Source organism: Macaca thibetana, chromosome 15, assembly GCF_024542745.1.
Source record: "Macaca thibetana thibetana isolate TM-01 chromosome 15, ASM2454274v1, whole genome shotgun sequence".
Lineage (NCBI taxonomy): Eukaryota > Metazoa > Chordata > Mammalia > Primates > Cercopithecidae > Macaca > Macaca thibetana.
Genome location: NC_065592.1, coordinates 101,442,078 through 101,469,836, shown reverse-complemented (window position 1 = coordinate 101,469,836; position 27,759 = coordinate 101,442,078). Strand labels below are relative to the sequence as shown.

Below are 27,759 nucleotides of genomic sequence, written 5' to 3'. Positions count from 1 at the left end.
GGGCTGTGTCCTATCCTCTCCCAGGGAAGTAGCTTGGGGGAGGAGGAAGTGCTGAGGAAGTAGTGGAGGGAGGGGAGTTGCTGAGGGAGTAGCTGGGGAAGGTGAAGTACTGAGGGAGTAGCTGAGAACGGGGAGGTGCTGAGGGAGTAGCTGAGGGAGGAGACAAACTGAGGGAATAGGGAGGGAGGGAAGGTGCTGAGGAAGTAGCTGAGGGAGTGCAGATGCTGAGGGAGTGGAGGTGCTGAGGGAGTAGCAGAGGGAAGGGGGTGCTGAGGGAGTAGTTAAGGGAGGGGAGGTGCTGAGGGAGTAGTGGAGGGAGGGGAGGTACTGAAGGAGTAGCTGAGGGAGGGGAGGTGCTGGGGGAGTTGTGGAGGGAGTGGAGGTGCTGAGGGAGTAGCTGAGGAAGGGAAGGTGCTGACGGAGTAGCTGAGGGAGGGGAGGTGCTGAGGGAGTATCTGGAGAGATGAAGTACTGAGGGAGTAGCAGAGGGAGGGGAGGTGCTGAGGAAGTAGCTGAGGGGTAGGAAGGGGCAGAGGCCTGTTCTAGGTCACACAGCTGGGATGTGGCAGCATGGGAATCTGAACCAGGCAGGCTGGCCTCACAGCCGGCGCTGTAACCATCACAATATGCTTCCTCTATAGTTGGGGGAGAAATTAAGAAACAATTAAGGTTTCTAATAGACTTGAAAGAAGCATAAAAAATGTTTGAGCTGGCCGGGCACAGTGGCTCATGCCTGTAATCCCAGCACTTTGAGAGGCCGAGGCGGATGGATCACCTGAGGTCAGGAGTTTGAGACCAGACTGACCAACATGGAGAAACCCTGTCTGTACTAAAAATACAAAATTAGCCAGGCATAGTGGCACATGTCTGTAATCCCAACTACTTGGGAGGCTGAGGCAGGAGAATCGCTTGAACCCGGGAGGTGGAGGTTGCAGTGAGCCAAGATCACGCCATTGCACTCCAGCCTGGGCAACAAGAGTGAAACTCCGTCCCAAAAAACAAAAAACCAAAAAAAAAAAAAAAAAAAAATTTTGAGCTAGGTGACTTGTATTTTATAGCAAAGATCGTATTACTTTGCAAAAATGACTTCAGCTCAACTAACTGAGAACTTTAGAAGCGAGTCAAATGAAGATAAATCATGGAAATTATGTGTGATTAATTCCCAGTAAAAGGAAGCAAAGCTGTCAGTGTGATCAGTAGATGCCCTGAGCCTCTGTTTAAGAAAGGCGGGAGAAGAACACATTGCTGACAGTCTCTAAAATGGTTATACAGGTTGTAATGACTTACAGTAAGATCCCAGCACTCGTGTCTTCTGTACTAACTTTATTAAGAGATTTCATCAAAATGGAGATTTTCAAGAACAGCAGACAGACATGATGGAACCATGGAATCTCCCTGTGCCTGTTTCCCAGTGCCCTCTGTGTGGTGCCTCGACCTCTGTAACATCACTGTGGACATCCCAGACAGAAAAGGTTCTTGGCCAGGCACTGCTGGGGATTAAAGAAAACTGAACTGTAAGTGGAAAATTGAAAAGGATTTGAATGTCCCACATTATGATATTTAATGATGGAATATTGCACAGCCGCGACAGGCTGCTGAGGGCACCGTGTAATAAACAGCACGGAGATGCGCTCGCATGGTCCTCGGGCAGAGACACACGGGACCGGGACGTGATCCGCACGGGCCCTCTCCCTCCACCAGCCCGTAGGCTCCAGCCCCTCTCTTGAACTTCAGGTCTCCTCTTGCATGGCTGCCAGCCTGCCTCTCCCACCTCCCGTGTTACAGAGCCAGCAGGGCACCCCCTTCCCCACTGTCCTGTGCAGTTGCTGTGGCCTGCCCTCCCCAAGTCAGAAACCAGGAGCTTGGAGTCTACAGTCTTTATCTGACTCACACCTTCACCCCACACCCTCCAGTAGTGACTGTTGAGTGAATGAGTCAGAGTTCCTTAGAATGAGGAATTCCAACAAAATGCCAAAAAGACCAGAAATGTATATCATATCTGTCAGCTGTTCTCAAACATTTCCATTTTGATGAAATCTTCGTCTTAGTAAAGTTAGTACAGAAGATGCCTGAGCTGGAATCTTACTTTAACCGGTGTTATAACCTGTGTAACCTTTTTAGAGATTGTCAGGAATGTGTTCTCTTGCCTTTCTTGAATTTTTCAAATTTTCTACAATTACTGTATTTTACTTTTGATATCAGATTTAAAATATTTTAGTTAGAAAACCACATGATTAAGGAAATAATTCAAATAGTTCTAAAGAATCCAAATAGTGAAAAATGAAGCACACTCCTTTCGCAGATCAAATTCTCTCCATAGGCATCCCCTGCCAGCAGGTTCTTGATTAAATTGTGATCTCTTCAGTCATCCCTCTGATGAACCTGCGTGCACACCCATTCACACACACACACGGTCACACACCATGTGCCTGCACAGGTGGAAACACTGTACACATTTTTGGGAACCTTGCTTTTTAGTGAACAATGGATCTGGGGTGCCGTTTCATACAATTGCAGCTTTATTCTTTTTAACGGTTGCATAGTATTCCATCCTCTGGAATGTGCTGTAATTTGTATAGAAAACGTTCTGTGCTATGTCCGTGTGTACCCATGTACATAGACGCGCACACACGGACGGACTTCTGGGTGTCTTTGGAGTTTACCTGTTGAGTGGCCTCGTACCAGTCGTCTTGCACACATGGGGGTATATCCACACTGAATTCTTGGTAGAGAACTGCTGGGTCAGAGGTTCTGAATGGAGCTTCTTGGCAGATGTTGCCCAGCAGGGTGCGGGAACGTGTCCTCCAGGCCCTCTCTGTGCACTTTGTAGCCAGCCTTTCTCATGGGTGCCCTGCTCAGCAGAGTGTAATGGTATCGTGTTGTAATACGCGTGCCCACGCCATCGGGGTGTGTGCTGGAGTGCCAATTTCAGTGGAAGGTCCCCCATTGCTCTCTGCCCCTGGAACTTCTTTACTTGCTTCTGGGCCAGGATGAGGAGATTGAGCAGAAGGGGCTCACGGCCCCCTCCGCGTCCACAGCCACAGCAGTGCTGCCTGTCACAGTGTTCCTAAGCTCTGCTCCCAGGAGTCTATGTGGACCTGGGGAAGCCCCGATCCCCCGTGTGCGCAGGAGGAGGCTGGTGGAACCCACAGTCCCTGGCAGTAGGGTGTGTTAGATGTGCTAATAGCTGCACCATGCTTGTTATATCTCTCTGAGTCTTCTTAGCTAGGCAGGTGTAACTAGCTTCATTTCATAGGTGGTAAGAATGATAGTTAATGCCTCCTAGTGCTTAAACAGCATCCGGCACCTCACCTAGGAAAGCACTAGGAAACATTAACTATGATTAGTCATGGATCCTCAGAACCAGATGAGGCAGGCAGTATTAGTGTGCCCACTTTTTGAATGAGGAAACAGAGGCCCAGAGAGGCTCAGTAACTTCCCCCAGGAACACACAGCTTGGAGAAGCCGGGACTGGAACCCAGGTTCCTCTGATTGCAGAGGCCTTTGCTCTTGCTTCATCCCACTTGTCTCCTCTGTGTGCTGAAGAACACCAGGTCCCTGCTTAGGGAGGACGCCCAGAAGGCGAGGTCGTGTCTGCAGGATGGAGGCCAGATGAAGGCACTGCCCGTGGCTCTGTGCTGCTGCCACCAACGACCACTAAATTCCTGTTCGCAAGGCCTGGGCGTTGGAGCCCCACACTCTCCTGCACTATTGGGGGTGCACCAGGAGAGGGTGTGAAGGCCATGAGAGGGAAATGCTTCTCTCTCTTCTAGTTAATTTCATTGCTTTTTGGTGAAAAGGCCATTGGATTCTTTTTACCTGTGCTGTCAGGAGTTGGGAGGTCTGAGATAAAACAGCATGATGAGTAATTACGTGAGAAGTGTGGGTTTGCATTTTTCAGCCAGGTCACTCATAACTGTGGGGTTGCATGCTGAGGAAGAAGAAACAAACCCTGGTCATGTCGGGTGAAGGCAACGTGGGGCTGGGGCCTGGGCAGTTCACTAAGAAAGGAAGTGTGTTCCCACTCAGCAGCCTTGGGGCTGGCAGCTGTTTTTGGAGGCTAGATGTGAACCCCCAGTTGGGAGGCAGGACGCGAGGATGCCGGGGTTCAGGTGGAGTTGTTGGAGGCGATTGAGATGAGATGCCAGACCTGCTGACATTTGTTGTTGGATGCCACAAAATTACCGCGAATATGATACATGTCTTAAACCTCAGGATGAGCAGTTCTGGGTCTTTATTAAAGTGACAAAGGCTTATTTCTTTTCTAGAAAATAGGAGTTTTTCAGTTTTTTTTTTTTTTGAGACGGAGTCTTTTTCTGTCACCCAGGCTGGAGTGCAATGGCGTGATCTCAGCTCACTCCAACCTCCACCTCCTGAGTTCAAGTGATTCTCCTGCCTCAGCCTCCCAAGTAGCTGGGATTACAGGCACCTGCCACCATACCTGGCTAATTTTTGTATTTTTTTTTTTTAATAGAGATGGGGTTTTGCCATGTTGGTCAAGCTGGTCTTGAACTCCTGACCTCAAGTGATCCACCTGCCTTGGCCTCCCAAAGTGTCAGGATTACAGATGTGAGCCACAGCGCCCAGCCAGTTTTTCAGTTTTAAAAATCCTTGATATTCACATTATTTACCTAAACCTCTTATTTTTGTATGAATCCCTGCCTTTGTTGCCTTGAACTGGTTTTTTTTTGGCACAGTCCCCGGGTGGCCGCTGTCCCCTCTCCCTCCTGTGTGACAGGAAAGCCTTGTGGGAACAAGTGATGTGGCACTTTGCAGGTGCCCACAGCAGCGTGGGCTTTCCCTCTTTGCTTGTCCAGCATTTGTGCCCAAATGCCCAGCCCTACCCCGAGAGTTTCAACAGGAAATGTCAGCGTCAGATCCTGGGTGGATGTGGCCTTTCCCAGGATTTTCATAGCTGCTCATGTGAACATACTTTTGCTTATAAAATTGGCCATAAGAGCCATCCACTGCTGGAGGGAAGACCCCAGTGTCAGTCTCTGGAAGCTCTGTTACGGTGGGGCCTGATGAATCGTGGTCATTTCTGATCACTGCCTGCGCAGTTCATTTGCTAACCTCAGGTGCCTGCTCAGGGTTCAGAGGATGTGTCGGCCCCAAGGGGCTGAGGGACCGGATGTTGTGGCCGTGTCTAAGGTTCTGCTCCTGGGGGAGGGGTATGCAGGGCGTCTGGAGAGGAGGGAGCTGTCCAGTGAGGGGCCTGGGTGGGAGGGACCGGGGCTTTACACCTGCGTTTCCAGGGAGAGCCGCCTCCTTCCCAGCTGGCTTCAAAAAAAGAGCCGTGATCATATAAGCTCTGAAAGCACAAGGCAAACAAAAAAGAAATCCTCCTCACCACAGAATATGCTGGAGTCTGATTCCAAGGTTTAACAATTACGTGGCTCCTGTATTAATAGAATCATGGAGGGATCAGCGTCGGCTCCTGAGCGTCTGCAGTCCTGCACGTGGCTCTGGTTTTGCGATTCTGATTCTCTTGATCTAACTGTTGGTGCTGTTACTGCGCCCCATGATCGCTGTCTTGAGGCTGATCTCCCACACTGCAGAGGAGCGACAGCCATGCTATGGAACCTTGCCACACCACAGTGGACGTCGTTCTGTTTGGCTGAAAATCAACCATCCAAAAATAAAGGAAGATGAACAGCTCTTTGGTTCTTGTAATTATGCTATATGTGTTTCTGCTTTTTCCTTCTTTGCCTCATGAAGATGAATTTTACAGAATACATATCTGGAGCTAATAGATAATTAGATTGTACTTTTTTGGTTCACAGACTCTGCTAACTGAAATGGCTTATTTTGCAAGAAAGTGCACCTGGTCAGGTCCTGGGGCTCATCTCCAGCACCAGCTGACGGGCTGGGCTGCACTTCCCCTCTGTTCATGGGTGGGCGGTTTCACAGCCCCTCCCTCCTGTCTTCCCCAGCACATACAAGCCAAGCTGATCCTGCATCTAAGGAAGTCTAGAAGGTTTAAACTCACAATAATTTGTTTTCAGTGCCTTTCTAGGAGTGTTGCTGAGTTTAAGTGGATGGACAATTTAAGGGCTTAAATAGCCTTGTTTCCCATTATTTTCACAGCAAAGATTTCTGAAGACTTCTTTCTAGAAACGACTGGAAAGTTTCAAGAGGCGTAAGATACAGGTAAAACCGCTTTATTCATGATCTATAATTTCAGTGGAGCAGAGTTGGTAATGTGTAGAGGCCTCAGCTGCATCTGGCAGGTGATTGGTTGCTTGGTCCCTTGGTCCCTGGATATCCCGTGGGGCAAAGCTTCAGACTTGGCTGCCATCCCTTGGGCCCGGCATGGGGAGGTGGCTGCTGGGCACCCGCAGTGATGGTCTGCCTCTGTTCTTGCTCTGCCACTGCTTGTCCCTGCTCCCCGTATTCTTCCCTGCTCTCTCGGCCTCTCCTCCCACTGGGTCTTGGGCTTGTGGCAGCTCTGTGGCCGTTGGCCCCTGGTGCCCACACCAGAAAGCTTACTTTCTTCTTTTGGAGGGTGCAGGGAGGTGGCTGGTAAGACGTGTGGTGTAATGAGAGGGCTCTCCAGGTCACCCTCCTCAGATTTGGGCCATTTTGTGATTAATCTTAATTTTGGTCCATTCCAAGCCATGCAATTTCCGTTTCAGAGGAGAGAGAAATAACCAGCTTAATTTGTAAAAACAAAAGTAAAACCCCCATCTTTCCTTCATCATTTTCATCCTACTCAAGTATCATGAATGGGCCCCCACAAGGTTTTTTATTCTGCTGGCTTTTAAAAGAGTCCTGCTGCCAGCGTAGACTTTCATGGTTCCTGTGCATGGCACCGTGATGAGAGCTCATCTTGCCAGTTAGATGGGGCGGCTTTAATGAGCACAGTGACACTGCCAGGCAGACAGCACTTTCTGTGCTTTTTGGCTGGATATCTTATCTGGTCCACTGGGGTGGGAGCTCTGTTTTCTTACATTTGTTAAATCACTTTATTTATTAGGAGTTGGCACTTGTCTTACAAGTATTTTTTTTGCTAGTTTCTTTTTCCTCCCTTAAGTCATTTGTCTTTGAGTTTTGCTTTTTGTTGGTCTCTTCATAAAAAAAAATTTTGGAATCTTTAGCTATAAGGTAATTGAAAGCAGGGACAGTTTTATCCGCTCTGTGCTGTATTAAGCAGTGAGAGAATTCCATTGTGAGAGCCCCAGGAGGACTGGCTCCTTCTGTTATTTTTTACTTTGCTGTCACAAAAAGCATGAAGTATATATGGGGAAAGGAAGCCACTTCTCATTTTTCATGTGAATAAAAAAAGGGTCAAAGGTATGGCAAGAAATAGTCACCTAAGCCAAGAAATGGATTAGCATGTGAAAAATTGCATTATACACAGCTCCACATACTAATGTGGTGGGTTTCAATTTTTGGTCCTACTGACTTGAGTGTAGCATGGATGAAACAGTCTCAATGAATTAAATTTTTTTACAGAAGCAGTATAAAAGTGTGATTCATTTTTTAAAAAACAAAGAAAACTTGAGTTCCTGGCTGTTCTCCTCCTCCTCCTCCTCCTGACAAGCAACACTGTTAACAGTTCGCTGTCTGTCCACGTTCATATGTGTGCATGTGTGTCTGGTATCCGTGTGTCCCTGTGTGTGGGAAGGTGTGTTCTTGTGAGTCTGTATCTGGTGTTTGTGCATGTCCATGTGTGCCCGTGGCTGTGTGTGTGTGTGTATTGTGTGTAGACTGACGCATCCTCTATTGACACGGGTGGGTCGTGCCTCATGTGTTGTTGCTCTGCACCTGTCTTTGGTGTGATGTGCTCACGGGCAGTTTGTGTAGATCAGCTTTAGTCTTTGTAATGGTGGTGTCTTCCTTGCCTGACTGTTAACCAGCCCCTCATTGAGGAGCATCCCCTTCGGTTGCACATTTTACTGTCACAGCACAGCAGGGTGGTCCTCCCACACATCGCTTTGCACGTCTGCAGCTGTGCACACATAGTTTGCTGCCCAAGAGTTGCCAGGGGATCAGAGTGTGCAGACATCTGGATAGTTCAGAATTGCACCCGGAAGTCCTTTACCCCACACCTTCCCAGCCCTGGCTAGCAGCAGACTTCGAAATTTCAGCCTGCTTTGTGGACAATACATGGGTATTTTATTTTAATTTACATTTGTTTTGTCTAGTTAAGCACCCTTGGAATTATTTTTGAAATTCGAAAAGTTTTATAAGAGGTGGGAAGATTAAGAATACAAATAAAGTCCACTTAAAGCACAACTTTTCTATATAGTGTCTTTTATGTAATTTTGCCCGCCCTGCAGGTCAAGCTCTGGGGGACGGAAGCACCAGTTTTAGTGTCCTATCAAAGGCTCTACCAGTGTAAATGGTGACCTTTGGCATTCTGGAAGCATCTCTGCCGGCTGGGTTCTATCTGGTGCTGAGGTGACATAAAAACAGACATTTCTATTCTGGAGGTAGGGACGTCCGAGATCAAGGTGCTGGCAGACTTGGTGTCTGGTGAAGGCCCTCCTCCTGGTTCATAGACGGCGTCTTCTCACATGGTTGAGGGCTGAGGGAGTCTCTGGGACTCCTTTTATAGGGGCACTGCTTCCATTCATGAAGACTCTGCCCTCCTCGCCCACTCACCTCCCAAAGGCTCCCTCTCCAGAAGCCATCACATTGGTGGTTAGGATTTCAACATCTGAATGTGAGGGTGGTCCAGACATTCAGACCATAGTATCCCCTTTGAAAGACATGACATCAGGCATCCCTTTAGGGCTGCAGGGTTAACACAGCCCTCCCTGAGGGCCTGGCCAGCCACTTCCCAGAACAACCCCATGTGGTCCCTGGGAGCCGGTGTCCAGTAGGGGAACCGTTGGCCCCCCTGGAGGTGGCAGCAGGTCAACATAAGGCCAGTGGAAGATGCTTATTTTTTCTAGCACTAACCTGCTTGGACCCAAGGATGCATGCACATACCACAGACCCTCCAGAAAAGACAATATTGTCTGCATCCAAGTCTGAAGAGTAGAGTGATCTCACACAACTGGCATGACAGTCTGCATCTCGGCCATGCTGGCTGATGCTTAGAGGGGTCTCCACTCTTCCTTTGAAGGGCCCTGTTCCTGCCGCCACGCTGCGTGCATCCTCACAGCACTTGCCCTGCCAACATTTCTGATAGATGGGTTTGTGTGTCCCTCACTCCCACCGCCCTCTGTCTCTCTCCCTGGGTTTCCCGTTCTGTACCTGCCACACCCAGGGGTTTGCGAAGTGGGTGAGGGTTAGAGCATGTCTGAGACATCCTTACTTGCTCCTGCAGGGATGTGGCTTGAGGGTGAAGTGGACCGGTCCTGGCAGCTGCCCTGCTGGGTGTGTCCAGCCGGCACAGGTCCAGGGCCACGCACGTCCCTGCAGAGCTGGAGCGCTGGTCTCCAGGGATCAGTTTTAAACTCTAGGAAAACTGAAGTTGGAACAATAAGTTGTTTATTATGCTTGTGACCTAGACAGCTCCTGAGACCCATTCCTGATTCCTGTTGGGGCAAGGCCATTTTATCCTCAGTTTGTAAGGCGGTGACATCAGCATCCCAACTGGAGGTGGGAGAGGGGTTTCTGGGGGCAGAGGACATCCCAGGGTGGAGACGTTAGGTGGCCAGGCACTGGCGAGGCATGGCCGGGGAGGGCTGTGGTGTCTTCTGTTTCCCAGCACCTGGCTGCCCGCTGCCAGCTGGGAGGGGAGATGTGGTGAGTGCGTGTCCTCTACTGTCCTGGTTGCAGGGCCTGGAGAGGCTCTAAGCTTTACCTGCCCCATCTGGGCAAACCCCTGAGATAAGAAATAAGCGAGAACACACTCCCCCAGGCAGTGGTTTGCAGTGAGGTCAGGGGTCCAGGTAATGACTGCCTGTGTTAGATTGGCCAGTCCACAGCTGTCACCAGAGATCCCCTTTCAGTTTCCCTGGGATGCCAGCCAGGGCATTTTAATGCCAGTGTTGCATCCTGTTGCTGGCAGAAGCAGTGACACCTTCTATGTGGTAGTGACTGGTGTCCCTTCTGTAATCCGCCCTAGCTGCCAGACATCTGATCCCAGGAAGGAGCCGAGACATGGGTGACTGGACAGTCCCCAGATGGCATTTTGGTCCATGGTTTCTGCCTTACAGGACACTTGCCAACAGTCACTATTCACATCTAAGATGCAACACTAGGTCAGAATGTATGTTCTGCAACAGAGTGACACATGCACAGATGCACATACACACATGCACACACAGATGCACACATGTCTGCATACACATACACAGATGCACACACAGATGCATGCACATATGTGCGCATATAGCTGTGCACACATTCATGTATATGCATACACAGATACATATATATGGATATATATACACAAACATGCACAGGTGCACACATTATGCACACACACAGATGCCCATGCATACACATATGTATACCCATGCAGAGATCCAAGCAGATGCGCATGCACACACACGGATGTACTTATGTATGCACATAGGCATACACATGCATGCACAGACATACACATGTACGCACATGCAGAGATCCAAGCAGATGCACATGCACACACACAGATGCATATGCGTTTGCATGCAGGTGCACATGTGTATGCACACAGGCATACACATGCATGTGCAGACATGCAGACATACACATGTATACAGCACACCTGTAAAGATGTGTACAAATATACAAACATGGATAGGTGCACATATCAATGCGTGTTCACATGCACACATACAGAAATACAGATGCAAATGCATGCACATATACAGATGCATACACACAGATGTACATGCATCCACATATATGTACCTACACACAGACATATACGCACAGTGGTTGCTGGGTACTCCCATTTTCTCTGCTGTGATCTCCTGCCTTGATTTGAAGGCCCCTGGGGGTGGGAGAGCCGCCTTCTGACAAGTACTGACAGGCAAGAGTGTGGGGCTCAGAGCCCCCTCGGAGTTTCATTCTGCTGACATTTAAAGTGGGCTTGTGCACCCTCATGAACAGCCACAATTACGTGTGAGTAATGGGAGTGACATTTCATAACCCTGTCTTTCTAATGGGCTCCTGTGTCAAGTCATTCTTCCTGAATGCAAAGGGCAGCAATTTCACACTGTCAGGGCAAAATGCACGTGCATACAGCTCAACTCCCAGCAGGATACCTTTGCTTCTCAGAAATGGTGAAGAAAGCCAGCAAAATGGGCTTTTTTTCCTTTTGTTTTAATTTAACTATTTAGAGTGAAGTCCTTCATGTAACGCCCATCAATGATTTTGGAGCCACTGTTCTGAAAGAACTCGTGGGGCCGGCAGATCTGTGTGAGTGTGGTGTGTGCTTAAAGCAACTTTAAAATTATATGAAACAATGCATTCTTGTTGAAAAAGGAAAAAAAACCCTCCAATGTCACAAAGAAAATGGCAGCCCCTCCCCCTCCCTGGGAGGAGCAGTGTGTGGCATGGGCCTTCTGTCCTGACCTTTGGCTACTCATGTGGATTGTTTTAAAGGCCGTTTGAGAAGAGCAGCAGGGTCTGATTTATGCCATTAAGAATCTGGTGTCTGCTGATGAGATCAGTACACTGCAGACCTGGGTACAAATCCATACCAGGAAGCCTGGTGGTCAATCATTGTTCTCAGGGCAGGGCCTGGCTGGAAGCCAGGTAGGTGTGCCCGTGCCCTGCTGAGCTCTATATGACAGTGTCTGGATTGGTCCAAGGTAAAAGCAATTAAGTAAAAGGTTTCTTTTCAACATAACCAGTTTGAATAACCACATACACAGCGCCAGTCCTGACAGTTCTTCGTAACCATTTAAAGCCACCCAGGAGAACCCGCTGGCTTCCACCTGGGCACCTGCTGACGCTCCTGGAATACCTTCTCTCAGCCACATTCGTCCAGGGATGACTTTGCCATCCCTGGGTTTGGTTGCGGATACTATTAAAAGATTTGTTTTAAATCTCTCTTCACTGGGGATTTTGCTTTTTGGGACTTTCCACTCTTGGCGCCGTACCTTTGTCCTCTCCAGGTCTGGCCCAAGTCTTCTCTTGGTGTGTTTGTGTTTCTCCCGTTCTGCCTCAGCTAAGTCAGGGAGGCATTTTCAGGTCCTTAGGTCAAGTGCTATGAAACAATACTGCGAGAGGGGGATGGAGTGTGGGGGTCAGGGGAGGCAAAGAGTGACTGTGGGATGGAGCCAGCCACCAGCCGCTCCTGGGGGAAGAACAGTCTGGAAGAGGGAGCAGCAGGTGCCAAGGCTGCTAGGCAGCCTGGGAGGGGTGGGGTGCGTCAGAGGAAGCAGGCAGGAGTGGAGTGGAAGAGGCTGGCCACATTAGGAGCCGGCATTCTGCATTAAATCCTGTGCCACTGCCCGACGCTTCTGCTTCGCGGTGAACAATCCTATTTTTACAACGTGTTTGAGCCCCGAAATGTGGCTGGTCTCGGGACCCAGGCTCTGCAGAGGCAGCTCACTCTTCCTGTCCTTGGGAGCCTATCTTCAGGGGGTCGTGTCTTCTGCTTCTGGATCCACTGGGCTGCTTTTCCCAGGCTGTGAGGAACCAGAACATGGATGTCTTTTTAAGGTTAATTCATTTTATGAAGGTAATTAATGCATGTAATTTTAAAGTGAAATAGTTCTTATTTTACTTGAGAGAGGAAGCAGCACTTGCTTGTCCTGTCCCTTTGTCCCTTCCCTGCTGCCCTGAGACAGTGAGTTTCAACTGTTTTAGTCATTTTGGTATTTTCCTTCAAACTAGATACGCCTACATTTCCTGACTTTTCCATCTTAGATGTTGTATTATGCTGGAAGACAGGATTGTGTTCTCCGACTCTCGTCCCCTCTCCTTCCCTCTCTTTCTTCCCCCAGACCCCCAGTGGAGTTAGTTGTAATTTTTGTCATGGGGGCTGTGCACCTGGGCAGCGATAAGTACGCTCCGGTTACATTTCCATTCATGGGTCACTCTTGCTTCCCCTAGGGTTAATAACTTCATTTTCTAATCTGTGTATCTGTTCTAATTCATGTTCAGACTCTTTGCCAGAGCCTTAAAATGCATTTCTGAGAACAAAGCCACAGATGCAATCAGTAATCTACTGTGCCTTCTCCTGCCCCACCCCACTGGAGCCTCTGCCTCCTCCCCAGCTCCCCGCTGTGACTGCCTCTCCTCCACTCACTTCCTAAGAAAGAAGACCTGGGAAGCAGCTCCCTTGTTTTGGTGGAGCAAATCCTGCAGTAGCTTTCTGAGAAAGAAGTTGAGGGAAGTAAAACGTTTGAGAACTTGTAGGTTTGAAGCAATGTTCTGTACTGCACTCATACTGGTTGATAATTTGACTAGATGGGGAATTCTAGGTGTGAAGTCATCTTCCCTGGGATTCAGAGGCGTTGCTTTGCTGCCTCCAGTGGGGCGCTCAAAGGTAATTTCTTTGTGGCCTGTTTCTTTCTGGATGCGTCATGTAACCCTCATTTCAGGATGATGTGTCTGGTGTGGGTGGGTTCTTTTCATTCACTGTGCTCCTGGGCACTGTCATTCCGAAAGCTCAGGCCCTTCCGTTCTAGATATTTTCTTTTTATTACTGCTTTAATAATTCCTCATTTTTTCTCCCGAAGCTCCTGCCAGTTCTGTGTGGGACTCCTGAATGGATCCTCCAGTTGTCTGTTCCCCTTTTTTTCATCTCTGCTGCATGTGTAACTTCTAGGAAACCTCTTTAACTTACTTTCCAGCCTTCCGTTTCTTTCACCACATTTTACTTTTAAGCTTGCTTCCATTTTCCAGGTTGTGTTTCTTTGTGACTTCTTCCAGGCCCTGGCTCAACTGTGGTCTGAAATTCAAATCAGTCGGCACTGGTGGTGTGTGACAGGGCTGGGTGTGTGACAGGGCTGGGTGTGTGACAGGGCTGGTGGTAATTTTTAACAGTGGTAACAGCCACTGTTAACAATTAAATATATGGACTTAAAATGAAACAAATTATATTTAAAAAGGTAAAATACTCATTCCTTTCTAATATCGTGTGCATTCTACTGTTATCTGTGTGGTTGCAGTTACTCGTCTCTTGTATCTGAGGTGGCAGTACTGTGTGCTGGGTGCTGCTGTGCACCTCTCCCCAGTTCAGCGGCATCATTCTGGAAGCTCGAAAGCAGCATTTACACCACAGAAATCAGCGTGTGCTACAAGCTGGGCACCCCCCACCTTACCCCACCACCCACCCCCACTGCCCACCCCGTGGAGAGCCAGTATTAACAGCTTGCCAGCACACCATTGGTTACTACTCACCTATTAATAGATTCCAAAGTCACCTCCTCCCTCCATTTTTATCCTTAAAGTTCATATCCTTTTAGAGTCATTTCATTGGGTTTCCAGAGAGAGTTGAGATAAATCTCTGTGTTCTCCCATCTCCTGGCTCTGGACTCTTAGCCTGGCCTGCCCGCAGCGTGCTTATTGGGATACGCAGAGGACTGACTGCAGTTGGGGACGTAGATAGGAATTAGATCCTATGCAAACCATCTCTCTCCAGTAGTGACCCAGCATCTTTGGTATTTGACGTGGAATGAACTGGGCCCTGTGACCCTTGCGTCTCTGCTCCCAGCCGTCTGGTGTTGGACACTCACCTCCTTAACGCGTCCAGGCCACGAACCCTAACAGGGGCTTCTTTTGTGACTGGCAAGGAACTCCTAGGCCTGTTCCTTGTTGTTACTGATTTTAATAGACTTTATTGTTTAGATCAGTTTTAGGTTCATAGAAACATTGAGAAGGTGGTACAGAGATTTCCCATACGCTCCTTCCCCACACATGCACAGCCCCCTCACTTTCAGAATCGCCCCCAGAGTGGTGCCTTTGCTACAGTCAGTGAACCCACATAGGTACCTTATCACCCGACATCTGTACCTGGACATTAGGATTGCCAGTTGGTGTTGTACGTTCTGTAGGCTTGGACAAATGCATACTGACATGTGTCCACTGTGGTAATATCCCTGCCAGTGTAGTTTCCCTGCCCTAAAAACCCTGTCTCCCCCCAACCCCTGGGAACCACTGATCTTTTTACTGTCTTCATGGTTTTGCCTTTCCCAGAATGTCCTATAGTTGGGATCAGGATCATGCAGTATGTACTTTTCCAGATTGGCTTTAATGATAAGCTTTTAAAGTTCCTCTGTGTCTTTTCATGGCCTAATGGCTCATTTATTTTTAATGCTGAGTAACATTCCCCTGTCTGGATGTAGCGGTTTGTATACCCACTCGCCTGCCCCTGGGCTGTCCCCGCTGCTGCCTTCCTGTGTGGTTGGCACGCCTTATCTCTGCAGCCGCCGCATCCGTCTTCAGAGCGCCTTCTCCCATCCCCTGGCAGCTCATTGCTGTTTCTTTTGTGTGTATGGAGCTTTGCCCAGCTGGGGGACATGCCAGCAGGGCGGGTGCTTCTGCTGTATCCTTGCTGTGCACAGCTTGGCATTGGCTGGGACCTGGGGCTGGGTGTGACTTGGAGGAGCCAGTGTCAGTTCATTGGGTTTCACTGGGCTGGGACTGCAGCACATGGACCAGGCCACTGGTGTCCTTGCTGCATGTATGACTAGAGCCCTCTCTGAGACCCTGCCTGCCGCAGGCCTGCCTCCTCCTCCTCCTCCTCCGGTGGCGCGGGAGCCAGTGTGAAGTCTCTCACGGTGCGAGTGTGCCATCCTCTTCTGCTTTAAGGGATGGGGCAGCCTGGCCACGTTGTCACTTCTGGCTCTCACTGGCTGTGTGACGTTTGTCACACGGAATGGGAGAAAGAAAGCATCCTGAAAATGCCAGGGGATCATTGCTCCAAAAGGAGGGGTGGATGGTTTTTAATGGGAGCTTTTTCTCTTGAGGGACTGTGGACAGCTTGTCACCACTGTTACCATCCTTTCCCATGTCGTTGCATGCAATGAAGACTGAGAAGAGCAAGGGCAGCAGGACCCTGGAGGGGCATAGGATGTTTCCGTGTGCCAGGCCCTGGGCTGGTTGCTTTCACGCAGTCCCACTCTAGGACATGGGTTCCGTGGGGCCAGGACTGATTTGTTCTAGACGTAGAATGAGCTCCATTCGTATTTGTCAGAGCAATAACATTATTACTATAATAAACATTATTATCGGATGCTAATTGATTAATTATACATTAATATGATTATCTGCTAAATAATCATTTAGCAGATATTTCTCACAACAACTTTGTAGGCTAAGTAGGTCTACTTCTGGTTTGCAAACAAAAAGTGACACCATTATGGCAAGGAACTGCAAATGTGCCTGGAATTCAGAAGAGCTGAGCCTATAATTTATTGAGTCTTCTTCCTTGGGAGCCTATGTAGAAGCTGGTTTGGGAGCTCAAAGTGGAGCAGCTTTTGGGAGCCACTGCTAATTACCGATCAGTTATACAGAGGAAAAGCCTCTTAGATGAATGAGACTGTGCAGTGGGATTTAGACCGGCAACTTCAGAACAGACACATCTGGAAATGTTCTAAGTGGTGTTGACAGGCAGGAGGGACAGCTGTTGCACAGCCTTGCAGACGGGCCGAGCTCTGTGTGTTCACGTGTAGCCAGGACAGTGCAGTGGAGGGAATGTGGATGAGGAGCAGTTGGATGGAGGTGGAGCAGGGTTGTCCGTGGCCTTGCTGGCTATGATGAAAAATGTGGGCCTTGTTCTGAGTGATGAGAAGCTGTTGAAACATTTCACATGGGGAAAGGATCTGATCTGATTTATGATAAGAGCATGACTCTGGCCACTGCTACTTTGTGGCAGTGGATTGGAGGGAGGTTGTGTCAGTTTGGAATGGTATTTGTTGGTAACAAAAATCTGCAAGCAAGTCATTTAAAGAGATTAACAATTTTATTAGCAAGTCTGCACAGACTTGCTAATAAATGGACAGCAGAAAGCAAGTGCAAAGTCTCCATTATGTTATCAGGGTCACACAGGCTCTTGTGGGTTTCACTTGGCCGTTCTTAGAATGAGACTTTTATCTTCATGTTCATAGCATGGCTGCCAGAGCTCCAGCCATCACATTCTAGTTCCAGGCAGCAGCAGGAAGGACTGAGGGAATTGCTAGCTGAATCAGCTAGCATCTGTGTGTCTGCCGGGTGCCCCTCCTTCCTGGAATTGCCATCTAATAAATTCACGTACAGTTCTTTGACCAGAACTATCACCAGAGAAGCTGGGAGATGTAGTGAGCTGGGCACATTGCCAACCCAAGTAACCTCGGGATTCTGTTAGTGAGAGTATAGGAACGTGGATGCTGGGGCAGGAAGCCAGTGATCTCTACCACGGAAGCAAGAACGAAAGTGAGGTAAGGGAGTAGGAGGCTGCTGAAGATGCCAGGATGAGAGGTGAGCATTGCTCAGATGAGTGATGGTGGTGGAGATGGACAGGAGGAAACAAGCCCCAGATGCGTTTGAGGCTGAGCAGCAGCACCATCTATGGATTGGGGGTGGGGATGGGGTTAGAGGTAGATGTGGTTGGCCCCTGACTGCTGGTGCTTTTTTTAGGTGAGGACACGGACTGCAGGAATTGGCTGGAAGCAGAGTGAGGTTCCGTTTCGGCTGTGTCTGGCTGGGTGTGGAAGGTGGCATGTAGAGGTGGAAGGTGGCATGTAGAGGTGGAAGCTGGCATGTAGAGGTGGAAGGTGGCATGTAGAGGTGGAAGCTGGCATGTAGAGGTGGAAGGTGGCATGTAGAGGTGGAAGCTGGCATGTAGAGGTGGAAGGTGGCATGTAGAGGTAGAAGCTGGCATGTAGAGGTGGAAGCTGGCATGTAGAGGTGGAAGGTGGCATGTAGAGGTGGAAGCTGGCATGTAGAGGTGGAAGGTGGCATGTAGAGGTGGTGGGGAGGAGTGGGGTTCTGGAGTCTGGAGCTCAGGGGTGTGGTTGTTCCATGACCCTCACAGGACTCCTGGATAGAAGGGGGAGCAAGGGACTCAGGGCTCCCAGGGTGCTGTTGTGAGTGAACTTTTTACAGAAGTGTAATGTGAAAGTGCCCAGTCACTGGGCCCAGCTCAGGACTTTCTCATAGAGTGAACCCAGGGGTGCAGATGGCCCCAGATCAAGGTGCTAGACCCCCTTGGGCCAGTCCTGTGGTGGGTTAGGCTGTGGGGACCAGCAAAGGTATACCAGAACAGGAGCCATGCAGTCATCAGAGAAAGTTGGGGACATGAGAGATGGGGCCAGGAGGCCTATGCACACCTCCTCCACCACCAGCTCCACGGTTTCACTAAGCAGCGTTAAGCCTGTTCTTTTACTAAGGGCTACTTCTTCCTGGGCAAATCCGAGTGCGTCACCACCGTTTCTGTGGTGCACAGACTTCTTTAAGTGAGACTGGAAGAGCCAGCAGGGCCCCATTTGGGGCAGGAGGTCAGACACTCCTGCATGGTGAGGCCTCACGTGCGTGTGTTTGTACAGGTGTACATCCGTGCATGTGTGTGCGCACATGTGTATGCATATGTTGTGTGTGTGCATGCGTGTGCACTCACATGTACATCTTAACTCTCTGCAGCCTCTGGTTTTTCTGGCCGTTTCCTCACTGAGCGTTACAAAGGCAGAGTCTCTAAGGGAAACTGAAACCTGAGTTCTCTTCCTTCATTTTCATCTCATTACCAGCTGGACACAGCAGCCACACAGGAAGGAAGCTGGGCAGCCAGCCGGCCATGTGTGTCTGCCGGGTGCCCCACACCAGGTCCCCTCCGTGTGTCTCTCCTGCGTTCTGGGCTGGGAGCTGGAGGAGCGGGAAGCACTGACTCCTGAAGACCCCGGCTTCACTTTCCTGTGTCCATGTGGGCTATCCACTTCTAAGACCCTCTTTGTCCCCCGCCGCCTTCCATGTTCCTCAGCAGATGTACCCGGGTGCGGACCCAGGGCAAGCAGAGGGGCTACAGAGCGGTGAGAAGTGGGTCATCACTCACCACGGGTCCTGTCTCTTCTTTCTCATGTCCTTCCAGCATTTCTTCTGAGGCCCTGAAGAAGTATCCAGTGGACTTTCGCACTGCAGTGGTGAGAGCGACCCCTCCTCTCCTGGAGAACTGGGAAATGTGGATTCTCAGGGACTGCACTGTTCACCAACTCCAGGCTGTGCTGCTGGCCCTGGTCCTGGGGCGCTGAGCCACATCTGCAATAGCACACTTTCCCGGCCACCTGCTGCCGTGAGCCTTTGCTGCTGAACCCCCTGGGGTCGCCCCTACCTGATGAGGATGTGCATCCCTATTAGGGGGCTGCTCATGGCCCTTGCAGTGATGTTTGGGACAGCGATGGCTTTTGCACCCATACCCCGGATCACCTGGGAGCACAGAGGTGAGCGATGAAGCCTGCAGGGGTGCTGATGGCATAGGATGGGGAACCTCACTGCCTGGGGTGCTGAGGCTGGGGTGGGACAGGGACCCCACTTCCTGAGATGCTGAGGTGAGTGGCTGGGGACGGGATGGGGACCCCACTTTCTGGGATGTGGAGGCAGGTGGCTGGGGATGGGACGGGGACCCCACTGCCCAGGATGCTGAGGTGGGTGGCTGGGGACAGGACAGGGACTCCATTTTCTGGGATGCTGAGGCAGGTGGCTGAGGATGCTGGCATGTGATCTGTTGGATTTTCTGCTCTAAGAACTTTGAGCAGACAGGCCTATGCAGCTGATCTAAGGGAGAGGCTGTGACAACTGTAGATACTCAGCAGGGCTCGTGCAGACCTCCTGATTTGGTTTCTGAATTTTAGGGCCCCTGACAGGAAGCTTCCCTCCCTCGTACCTGGTAACATTTGCGGTGCGCTGCCAAAGGACCTGCCCCTCTGAGTGTCTGCCCAGGCGCCTGAGAACAGTGGGGCATCATGAGGACGCTGGTCCTATATGCAGCTGAGCCTCATGCCAGCTACTTTCCTTTGCTGCTGTTTAGTTTTTGTTTTAGTTGTTTCTTCTCTTGGGGGATGTGTCTGGGGACCCGGGTTTCTGACTCAGTGGAGTGAGAGCTTATTAAGGTGTTGCTTGCAGGCGGCTAAGAGCTGTCAGCAATATAGGCCACTGTTGTGCCAAGAGAGGACCTGCTGCCTGTGTGCATCTCTCTTCCACATGGGAAAATTAGAACAGAAAGCATGAACACCTGACTCTCTTTGTTTTTTTCTCGAAGTCAGGGTCTAGCTCTGTTGCCTAGGCTAGAGTGCAGTGGGACAGTCATAGCTTACTGCAGCCTCGATCTCCTGGACGCAAGCAATCCTCTCACCTTGGCCTCCCAAAGTTCTGGGGCTACAGGCGCCCGCCACCACACCTGGCCCACCTGACTCTTAAATAAAACAGACTCTTGGTAATATGTAAAAAGCCAAGGTCAGAATGCTCAAATTGTTGTCAGGACAGTTGAAGAAACAGGTCCTAAAAAAAATAATGCCGATACATGTATATTATTCTTAAGCAGCTATTGCTCAAATCTTCATTTTCCTAAGTAGCTATTGATACAGTAACCTAATAAGCAAAGAGATGTCACTTGTTTCTCTGTCTATAAGTTGGTGGTGGTGACCACTGAGAATTGCGTGGGTTGATGGATATATTCTCCAAAAGAAATTTTGTAAAGATTTTGAAGTAAAACATTCTTTTTCTGAATAAGAAAATCCTAAATCATTGTATTCCTGTACACCTCATCTGTGGATGACAAGGCATGTAGACCAGAGTTGGGTGGGCAGAGGGTGGGAGCCATCACAGGAAGCACCTGGCAGAGCAGGGTTTGGGACTCTGTGGGATCTGAGGGAGCAGGAAGGGATGTCCGACTCACAGTCTCAAAGTGAGCACACTAGCTCCGGGCTCGAGCTCGGGCTGTGGTTCCCGTGTGCACACTTGATGGCTGCACTGTGGGTCTGCTGTTGACTGAGGCTGCCTCCACTGCAGCAGTGCCTGTTGCAGCAACACGTGGCCTCCGAGACATGACTACACCCAGATGTGCTCATTGTCACTGAGACCGGGACCTAGGATGTGCCCAGGTTTAAAAACGATTCCATCGCTCTTTTCTTCCTCCCGCTCTGACCCTGCCCTTGCATCCCAGAGGTGCGCCTGGTGCAGTTTCACGAGCCGGACATCTACAACTACTCAGCCTTGCTGCTGAGCGAGGACAAGGACACCTTGTACATAGGCGCCCGGGAGGCGGTCTTCGCTGTGAACGCACTCAACATCTCCGAGAAGCAGCATGAGGTACGTCCTGGGCTCCCCTGCATGTCCACACAGCCTGGCTTGAGTGGGCAGCCTCTCCTGGCCCCACCGTGGGACTGGGGGCTGACTTACCTGGAGCCTCTGTCCTGTAGCTGTGACCATGCAGCCCCATGTTTGGGTGTCCACCAGCAGTTCACCCAGGGACCACCCGCTTTGCTTTTTTTGTTTTTGAACTTTTTATTCCGAAGAAATCTCAAACGTACCTATGAGCAGAGACAGCTACTCCATGAACCCTGGACCCACTGCAGCTTATGCACGGCCAGGTGTTCAGTCCTGCCCACAGTGCCCTCCACCTCCTGGGGCATTGAGGCAGATCCCGGCACCACATTCTTCATCTGGGTATCTCTTATCAGAAAGGGCCCCTTGTCGTGCAAATAACCAAAAATAGCTTCTCCAAAATTTACGTCATCATCCATTCGGCCAGTGTTCATATTTCACCGACTCTCTTGTGGGTGATGCTTGTTTAGTTGGTTCGAATGTTTAGTTTGAATCAGGTTGCAACCAGACTGTCCCAATCCATTGCAGCTGGTCACCCTGTCCATTCAGTCTCCGCTTCTAGGAGCCAGCCTCGGTTTCCTTCCTGAGAAAGCTACTCTGCACAGCGCATCCCATGTCCCACCCTTCACATTGCTCCTGAGTCCTCAGTGTCTTTAAACTTTTTTTTTAAATCAAACTGAATTTAAAATTTGATTGTAGCTTACTGTGGCCTCAAATTCCTGGGCTCAAGTGATCCTCTTGCCTCAGCCTCCTGAGTCGCTGGGAATATAAGTATGTGCCACCACACCCAGCTCCACTCACGGTATCTATAGCATGCACCTCTGTCTTCACATCCCCAGCTGGGTTTCAGGTCCAGGCTCACCCCACTCGGGGCCATGAGAGGCGGGCTTCTCCGTGGAGGCAGGTGTTCCTCCTCCTGAGTCTCAGGGGCCTTTCACCATTGAAATCTAGATCCTCTTCTCATCAAAGATTGCAAAACGCAATATTCTGATGCTACCCTCTTTCTTCACTTGCTAGCTGGAAATCGGACAAAAGGGGAAGTGCCCATCACCAGCTTTTTTGGTCCGTAGAGGTCCCAGTTCCTTTGGGAAATGCAGAATCGATGCTTGGAATCTTTGCCTTTGTTTACCAGTTTTCAATGAGTTAATGAGTCGGTTTCCCCTCTGAAGGGCAAGAATGAGTTTTTTGATTGATTTTTTCGTGTCACAGTGAAGTCATAGATTTAAACATATTTGCTCTGCTTTGACCCATCGCAGTGAAATCTCTGCTGCACGCTCAAATTGTCGCATCCACGGCCAACAGCAGCCTGTTTGGGTTGGCTCCTGAGACCTCGCGGTGTGGGGTCGTTTTCTCGCTCTCTGGAATCTGTTCCAGGTTCTTGTTGGACATTTTCTGCCCAGATCGCTTTTTGTTTTCATCTCCAGGGTCTAGCTTATTTCTCAATTTCTGTTTGACACATAAATGAGCTCTGAGCATTATGCTCTGAAAACAAGTGTTTGGCTGGGTGCTGTGACTCACCCTTGTAATCCTAACACTGTAGGGAGGCCGAAGTAGACGGATTACTTGAGCTCAAGAGTTCGAGACCAGCCTGGGCAACACGGCGAAACCCGTCTCTACAAAAACTACAAAAAATAGCCAGGCGTAGTGGCTCAGATCTTGGGAGTCTGCTGCTTGGGAGTCTGAGGTGCTTGGGAGTCTGAAGTGGGAGGATCACTTGAGCCCAGGAGGTCGAGGCTGCAGTGAGCTGAGATCATGCCACTGCAGTCCAGCCTGGGCAACAGAGCAAGACCCTGTCTCAAAAAAATAGAAACAAAGTATTTAGCACTGTGAGGCACTCTGAGCAGAAGGATGTGGTGGTCTCACCTCACTCAGCTCTTACTCTTCGTGTCTGTTAAATTCTCTTCCTCTGAGCGCCTTCCTGACCACACAGACTCACACTCAGTCTTGGGGGAATTGTGGACAGTGTGTTTGTGCTGGCCCCACAGGTGTTCAGTGACAGCCAGCCATTGCTCTGTTAATGACACCATGGTGGTCCGTCAGGGTTGGAAAGAGGCTTCGGGACCTCTTATACTTAAAAGAAAAAATAAAGGGACCCCCATCAGTGAAAATCCCTGCAAACGTGATCAAGGGTTTGTTGAAGTGTACGTTCCCTTCTCCTTATGCATTTCCTGCGAGTTGATGAAATCATGTGTACTTTAAATGCTGAAGGAAGTTGCTATTTTAAATGGGACTCTGTTCTGCTTTTGTGTGCCCCTATCAGGACTTCCATTGCTATGAAATGACACTCCCTTAGTACTGTGTACTGTGCCTGGGTACTGTGCAGGAAGCCACTGAGTTAGTTAGAAACCTAAAGTGGGGTTCCTCTCCTCATACTGTCCCTCCTAGAAGCCCTGTGTGCTTCCTAACCTCTGAGTCCTGACACCCACTACAAGCCTCTTGGTGGAGAAAAATGTATGGTTACTGGTTTCTTTTGCATTCGTTATGGAACATCACAGAGAGAGATGGGGCATTTTGTGGAAGGTGAGGCAGGGATAGATATAGAAGCCTCTGTTCTTTTCCTTTTGTCTTTCTATCCTGTGGGGGCTTTGGAGGGCAAGGGGCTAAGACCCCCACCCCCTGGCAGTTTGTGATCACAAATTGTCCCTGGTTTGAAAGAAGAGGTGGTAGGAACGTGGATCTTACTAAGACGGTGCCTGAGCTGAGCTGGTGGTGTTAGTTCATCACTTCCTCCTGCTGCTGACATGCAAGTTTAAGGAATTACAATTCTCCCTTTCCACAGATACAGTGAATATTGAGGCTTTTTTTTTTTTTAAACTGGACTGTAGAGTCACTTTTTTTTTTTTTTTTTTTTTTGAGATGGAGTTTCACTCTGTTGCCTAGGCACATGAGGCTGGAGTGCAGTGGTGCGATCTCGGCTCACTGCAACCTTTGCCTCCTGGGTTCAAGAGATTCTCCTGCCTCAGCCTCCTGAGTAGCTGGGATTACAGGCGCATGCCACCACTCCCAAATAATGTTTGTATTTTTAGTAAAGACAGAGTTTCACCATGTTGGCCAGGCTGGTCTCGAACTCCTGACCTCAGATAATCCGCCTGCCTCAGCCTCCCAAAGTGCTGGGATCACAGGTGTGAGCCACCACACCTGATCTGTAGAGTCACTTTGAATGGATGGAAAAAAGCCCACTTTGTGGCTGGGCGCGGTAGCTCACGCCTGTAATCCCAGCACTTTGGGAGGCCGAGACGGGCGGATCACGAGGTCAGGAGATCGAGACCATCCTGGCTAACACGGTGAAACCCCGTCTCTACTAAAAATACAAAAAATTAGCCGGGCGAGGTGGCGGGCGCCTGTAGTCCCAGCTACTTGGGAGGCTGAGGCAGGAGAATGGCGTGAACCTGGGAGGCGGAGCTTGCAGTGAGCCGAGATTGCGCTACTGTACTCCAGCCTGGGCGACAGAGCTAGACTCCGTCTCAAAAAAAAAAAAAAGCGCACTTTAATGTTTGAAAATACTTACGGTTTAGGTTTTTGACAATTTTATTTTCTCCACTTTCACTAGCTTGATTTTTGCTGCTGTTTTATGGTGAGTGATGGAAATTTTGGAGCTGGTTTTCCAGACTCCACGGGTTTCAGGATAAGGATCACAGTGAGGATGTTCTGAAGGGCCCAGGCCGCTCCCCTGCTCTCTGAACTTCCTTTGCAGTCTGAGAATTGATTCTCTCAGGAGAAACCTCTAGGCTCTAAACTCTTATCATGTGCTTTTAAATTTGTGCATTTTCATACTAGTATCTCTTTAAAAGAATATGCACTGAAGTAGACTCTCTCCCAACAGGTGTATTGGAAGGTCTCAGAAGACAAAAAAGCAAAATGTGCAGAAAAGGGGAAATCAAAACAGGTAATTTCTTTTGCAAGCTACAAAAAATCCCATTCAAGTATTTCTTGGTTGGTTTAATCTACTGAATGCCAGGATTCCTGCAGTGCAGGCCTGCCTTTTCTCCAGGCTCTGTTCGTTCTGCTGGGCTTGGTTTTGTTGTGATGCATCTTGGAGCTTATCCCTCTATTCCTGAGTATCGGGACTGGGTTTCTCAAATCAGGTGCCAAACGTAGCTGGCCTTTGAGAAATACTTTTTAAAAGTTTATATGAATTGAATGTATTCAGATAGCCTGAAACTTTGACTACAGAACACGACTTCTGAAGCCCACTGGTGAATGGTGGAGCAGTTCAGGCTTTGTTCTGCTTCCCTGCACCCAGAGGCCTTGGTTTGGAGGAGTTGCTAGTCATGCAGTTTTTCTCAACCCCTTCATTGGACTTGCGACAGAGGTCCCCCATTTATTCGGCCTGCTGTGCTCAACCTCTTGCAGGAGGGAGCACGTGAGCGAGCGAGTGTGGGATCTGGCCAGCTGTTTTGGGTGCCAGCAGGAGCAGACTTTGTGTGGGCCCTGCTGGTGGCACCCAGGGTGGGGTGCCTGTGACCCCCGCCAACCCCAGAGGGCGTGTTACAGTGCTCTTTTCTCTCTGCTCTCCATGGACAGTGGCGTGTTATCAGCTCAGTGAGCCCCTTGCCTCATTGCATGGGACATGTGAGGGCTGCCAGTGAGGGCGAAGGGCCAGTATGACAGCCTTTTTTGGGTACACACACTCAGGGTCCTGAGCTCTTGTCTGGCATCCAAGAAGAAGGAGGTTGCATGGACACTTGAATGATGGTGGAGTCAGATAATTTTGTTTAGCGATGGAAGTGGCTGTCAGCAGAGAGGGGAGCTGGAGAGGGAACGGAATGAGCAAAGAATCTTCCCTGAAGTCTGGCCGGCTCTGGCCAGCTCTTCTCCAAAGTTAAGCCATTTCTCCAAAGTCCAGCCATCCCTCTGAAGTCAAGTCGCCTCTCTCTAGTCCAGCACCTTCTCTTCTTTACCAGCTGAGTCTGGGCTCTTTATAGGCACAGGATGAGGGGCAGGGTAGGCTGTAGGTAGTTTTGGAAAAGGCAACATTTGATTGTAAAAAGACATTATTCAGAAAGAATCAATCAGGAGAGAGCGGGAAAACAGGGATAGAAGTTCTCACTGGGCCGCAGGTTTTAGGCTTTTTGACTCGCAGGTGGGGTTTTGCCAGGGACCTGCCCCTGTCTGCCTAGACTTTCTCTGGCTCCTTTCTCTATCACTGGGACTTTTGGATTCTTGGCACATGTCTGGCCCTTTGGTCCCTCAGGCCCCTCGGTGTGGTGCTCATTTAGGGAGCCCTGGACCAAGTGCTCGTTCCCGTCCGCAGCTCTAGGTTGTCCTCGCCACCCTCTGAGCCGTCATGTCCCTACGGGGCACTGGGCAGTCTTCCCCAGTGACGGTCAAGACAAGCTGAGTTAACGGCAAGAAAAGAAAGAAAACCCAAGGAAGTCTTTGCTAAACTTTCTTAGCAAAATGCCAAACACTTGCACTGAAGTGTTTGTCTCTAAATCCAAAGTTAGTTTAGGAAATGAGAGGAAAAGCAGGCAGCGCAGTGTAGCTCCTGTTTCCGGGGGTGTGCAGGTGCGTTGGGGTGAATAGTGAATTACTTCCAACCACTTTAAAAAACAGTCAAGCAAAAAGAGATCTCCTAATCTGGGATAATTTCAGACTATATAGCACATGTAATGCAAGTACTTTTAGCTTAAAATAGTGAGTTCTGAAATGATATCTTTGTTTTCCTGCTTGGGCCTTTCTGATGCCAAGCCGGGCTCCAGGCTCTCCTAGTTTAGCCTCTCCCCTGGGGGCTGGACTGGGACCCTGGGTTGGGTAGACCTAGAATCACTGTTCCTAGTTCTGTGCAAGTGGGAGGCAGGGTGGGGTCTCCAGAAACAAAGAGGAAATTCTGTAGGGTAGACACTGCTCCAGGCCTGGCAACAGAACAAGTGGCCCATGTACTTAGCAAGAGTGAAATATATTGCTCTCAACAGTGGGTGTCCCAGTAAGATTTGCGGTAAGCATTCATTGAGTTTTTTTTTTTAGTCACCACATCTTTGCTGAGTATCAATTAGGGACTGAAACAAAATCCTGCTTGGCACCTGAACAGCCTGTGGACACTGCAGGGACACAATTACTCAGGCCAGTTTCAGCTTTAGGTTTGCCTAGGGGTGGGGTTGGGGTCTCAGTGAACCTCCCACTGTACGGGAACAGGCCAGTGTGTGAAGAGGAGCTGCAGAGGGTCTAGATGACAAGACAAGGCTGAGAATGCACACATGTCTCGTTGGCCTGGGGCCACGTGTGAGCTGGTGTTGGTGAATGTGGGTCTGTGCCCCTGAGATGAACGAGGTAGCAGTTTGAATAGTGGAGGGCGTCTGGGCTGGACGGTTGCTAATGGTGCATTTCTCTTCCCTGCAGACAGAGTGCCTCAACTACATCCGGGTGCTGCAGCCGCTCAGCGCCACTTCCCTTTACGTGTGTGGGACCAACGCATTCCAGCCGGCCTGTGACCACCTGGTAAGGCTGATGGGCACCTCCCTGTGCTCACGCCAGCCTGGTCAACAGTTAAAGTAGAAGGGGGCTCAAAGCAGACATAAAGTTGTCTCCACCCTAAAAAACAATAGGATTTCCTCAGAGCCAGCTGCAGAAAACGGAGGCAGCTTGTGGCCCCTCTGAAAGCCTTGTACGGCTGCTGTCAGGGGCACACAG

At 49.7% G+C, this 27,759-nt stretch overlaps 1 protein-coding gene across 10 annotated transcripts in view; it reads left to right on the top strand.

The window, feature by feature from the left end:
• Positions 1-27,759, top strand: part of SEMA4D (semaphorin 4D) — a 134,135-nt gene that overhangs the window by 72,121 nt on the left and 34,255 nt on the right. For 6 of the 10 annotated variants that reach the window (XM_050761258.1, XM_050761257.1, XM_050761250.1 and 3 more), the window contains 5 exons: positions 6,088-6,150; positions 18,899-19,247; positions 20,969-21,114; positions 24,953-25,015; positions 27,469-27,567. In XM_050761258.1, the coding sequence (XP_050617215.1) occupies positions 19,142-19,247; positions 20,969-21,114; positions 24,953-25,015; positions 27,469-27,567 (414 nt within the window). In that variant the 5' untranslated portion in view covers positions 6,088-6,150; positions 18,899-19,141. Of the gene's footprint in view, positions 1-6,087; positions 6,151-15,313; positions 17,565-17,724; positions 18,804-18,898; positions 19,248-20,968; positions 21,115-24,952; positions 25,016-27,468; positions 27,568-27,759 lie in introns of those variants that run through there. The other 4 variants (XM_050761259.1, XM_050761252.1, XM_050761255.1 and 1 more) reach the window with 2 other exon arrangements.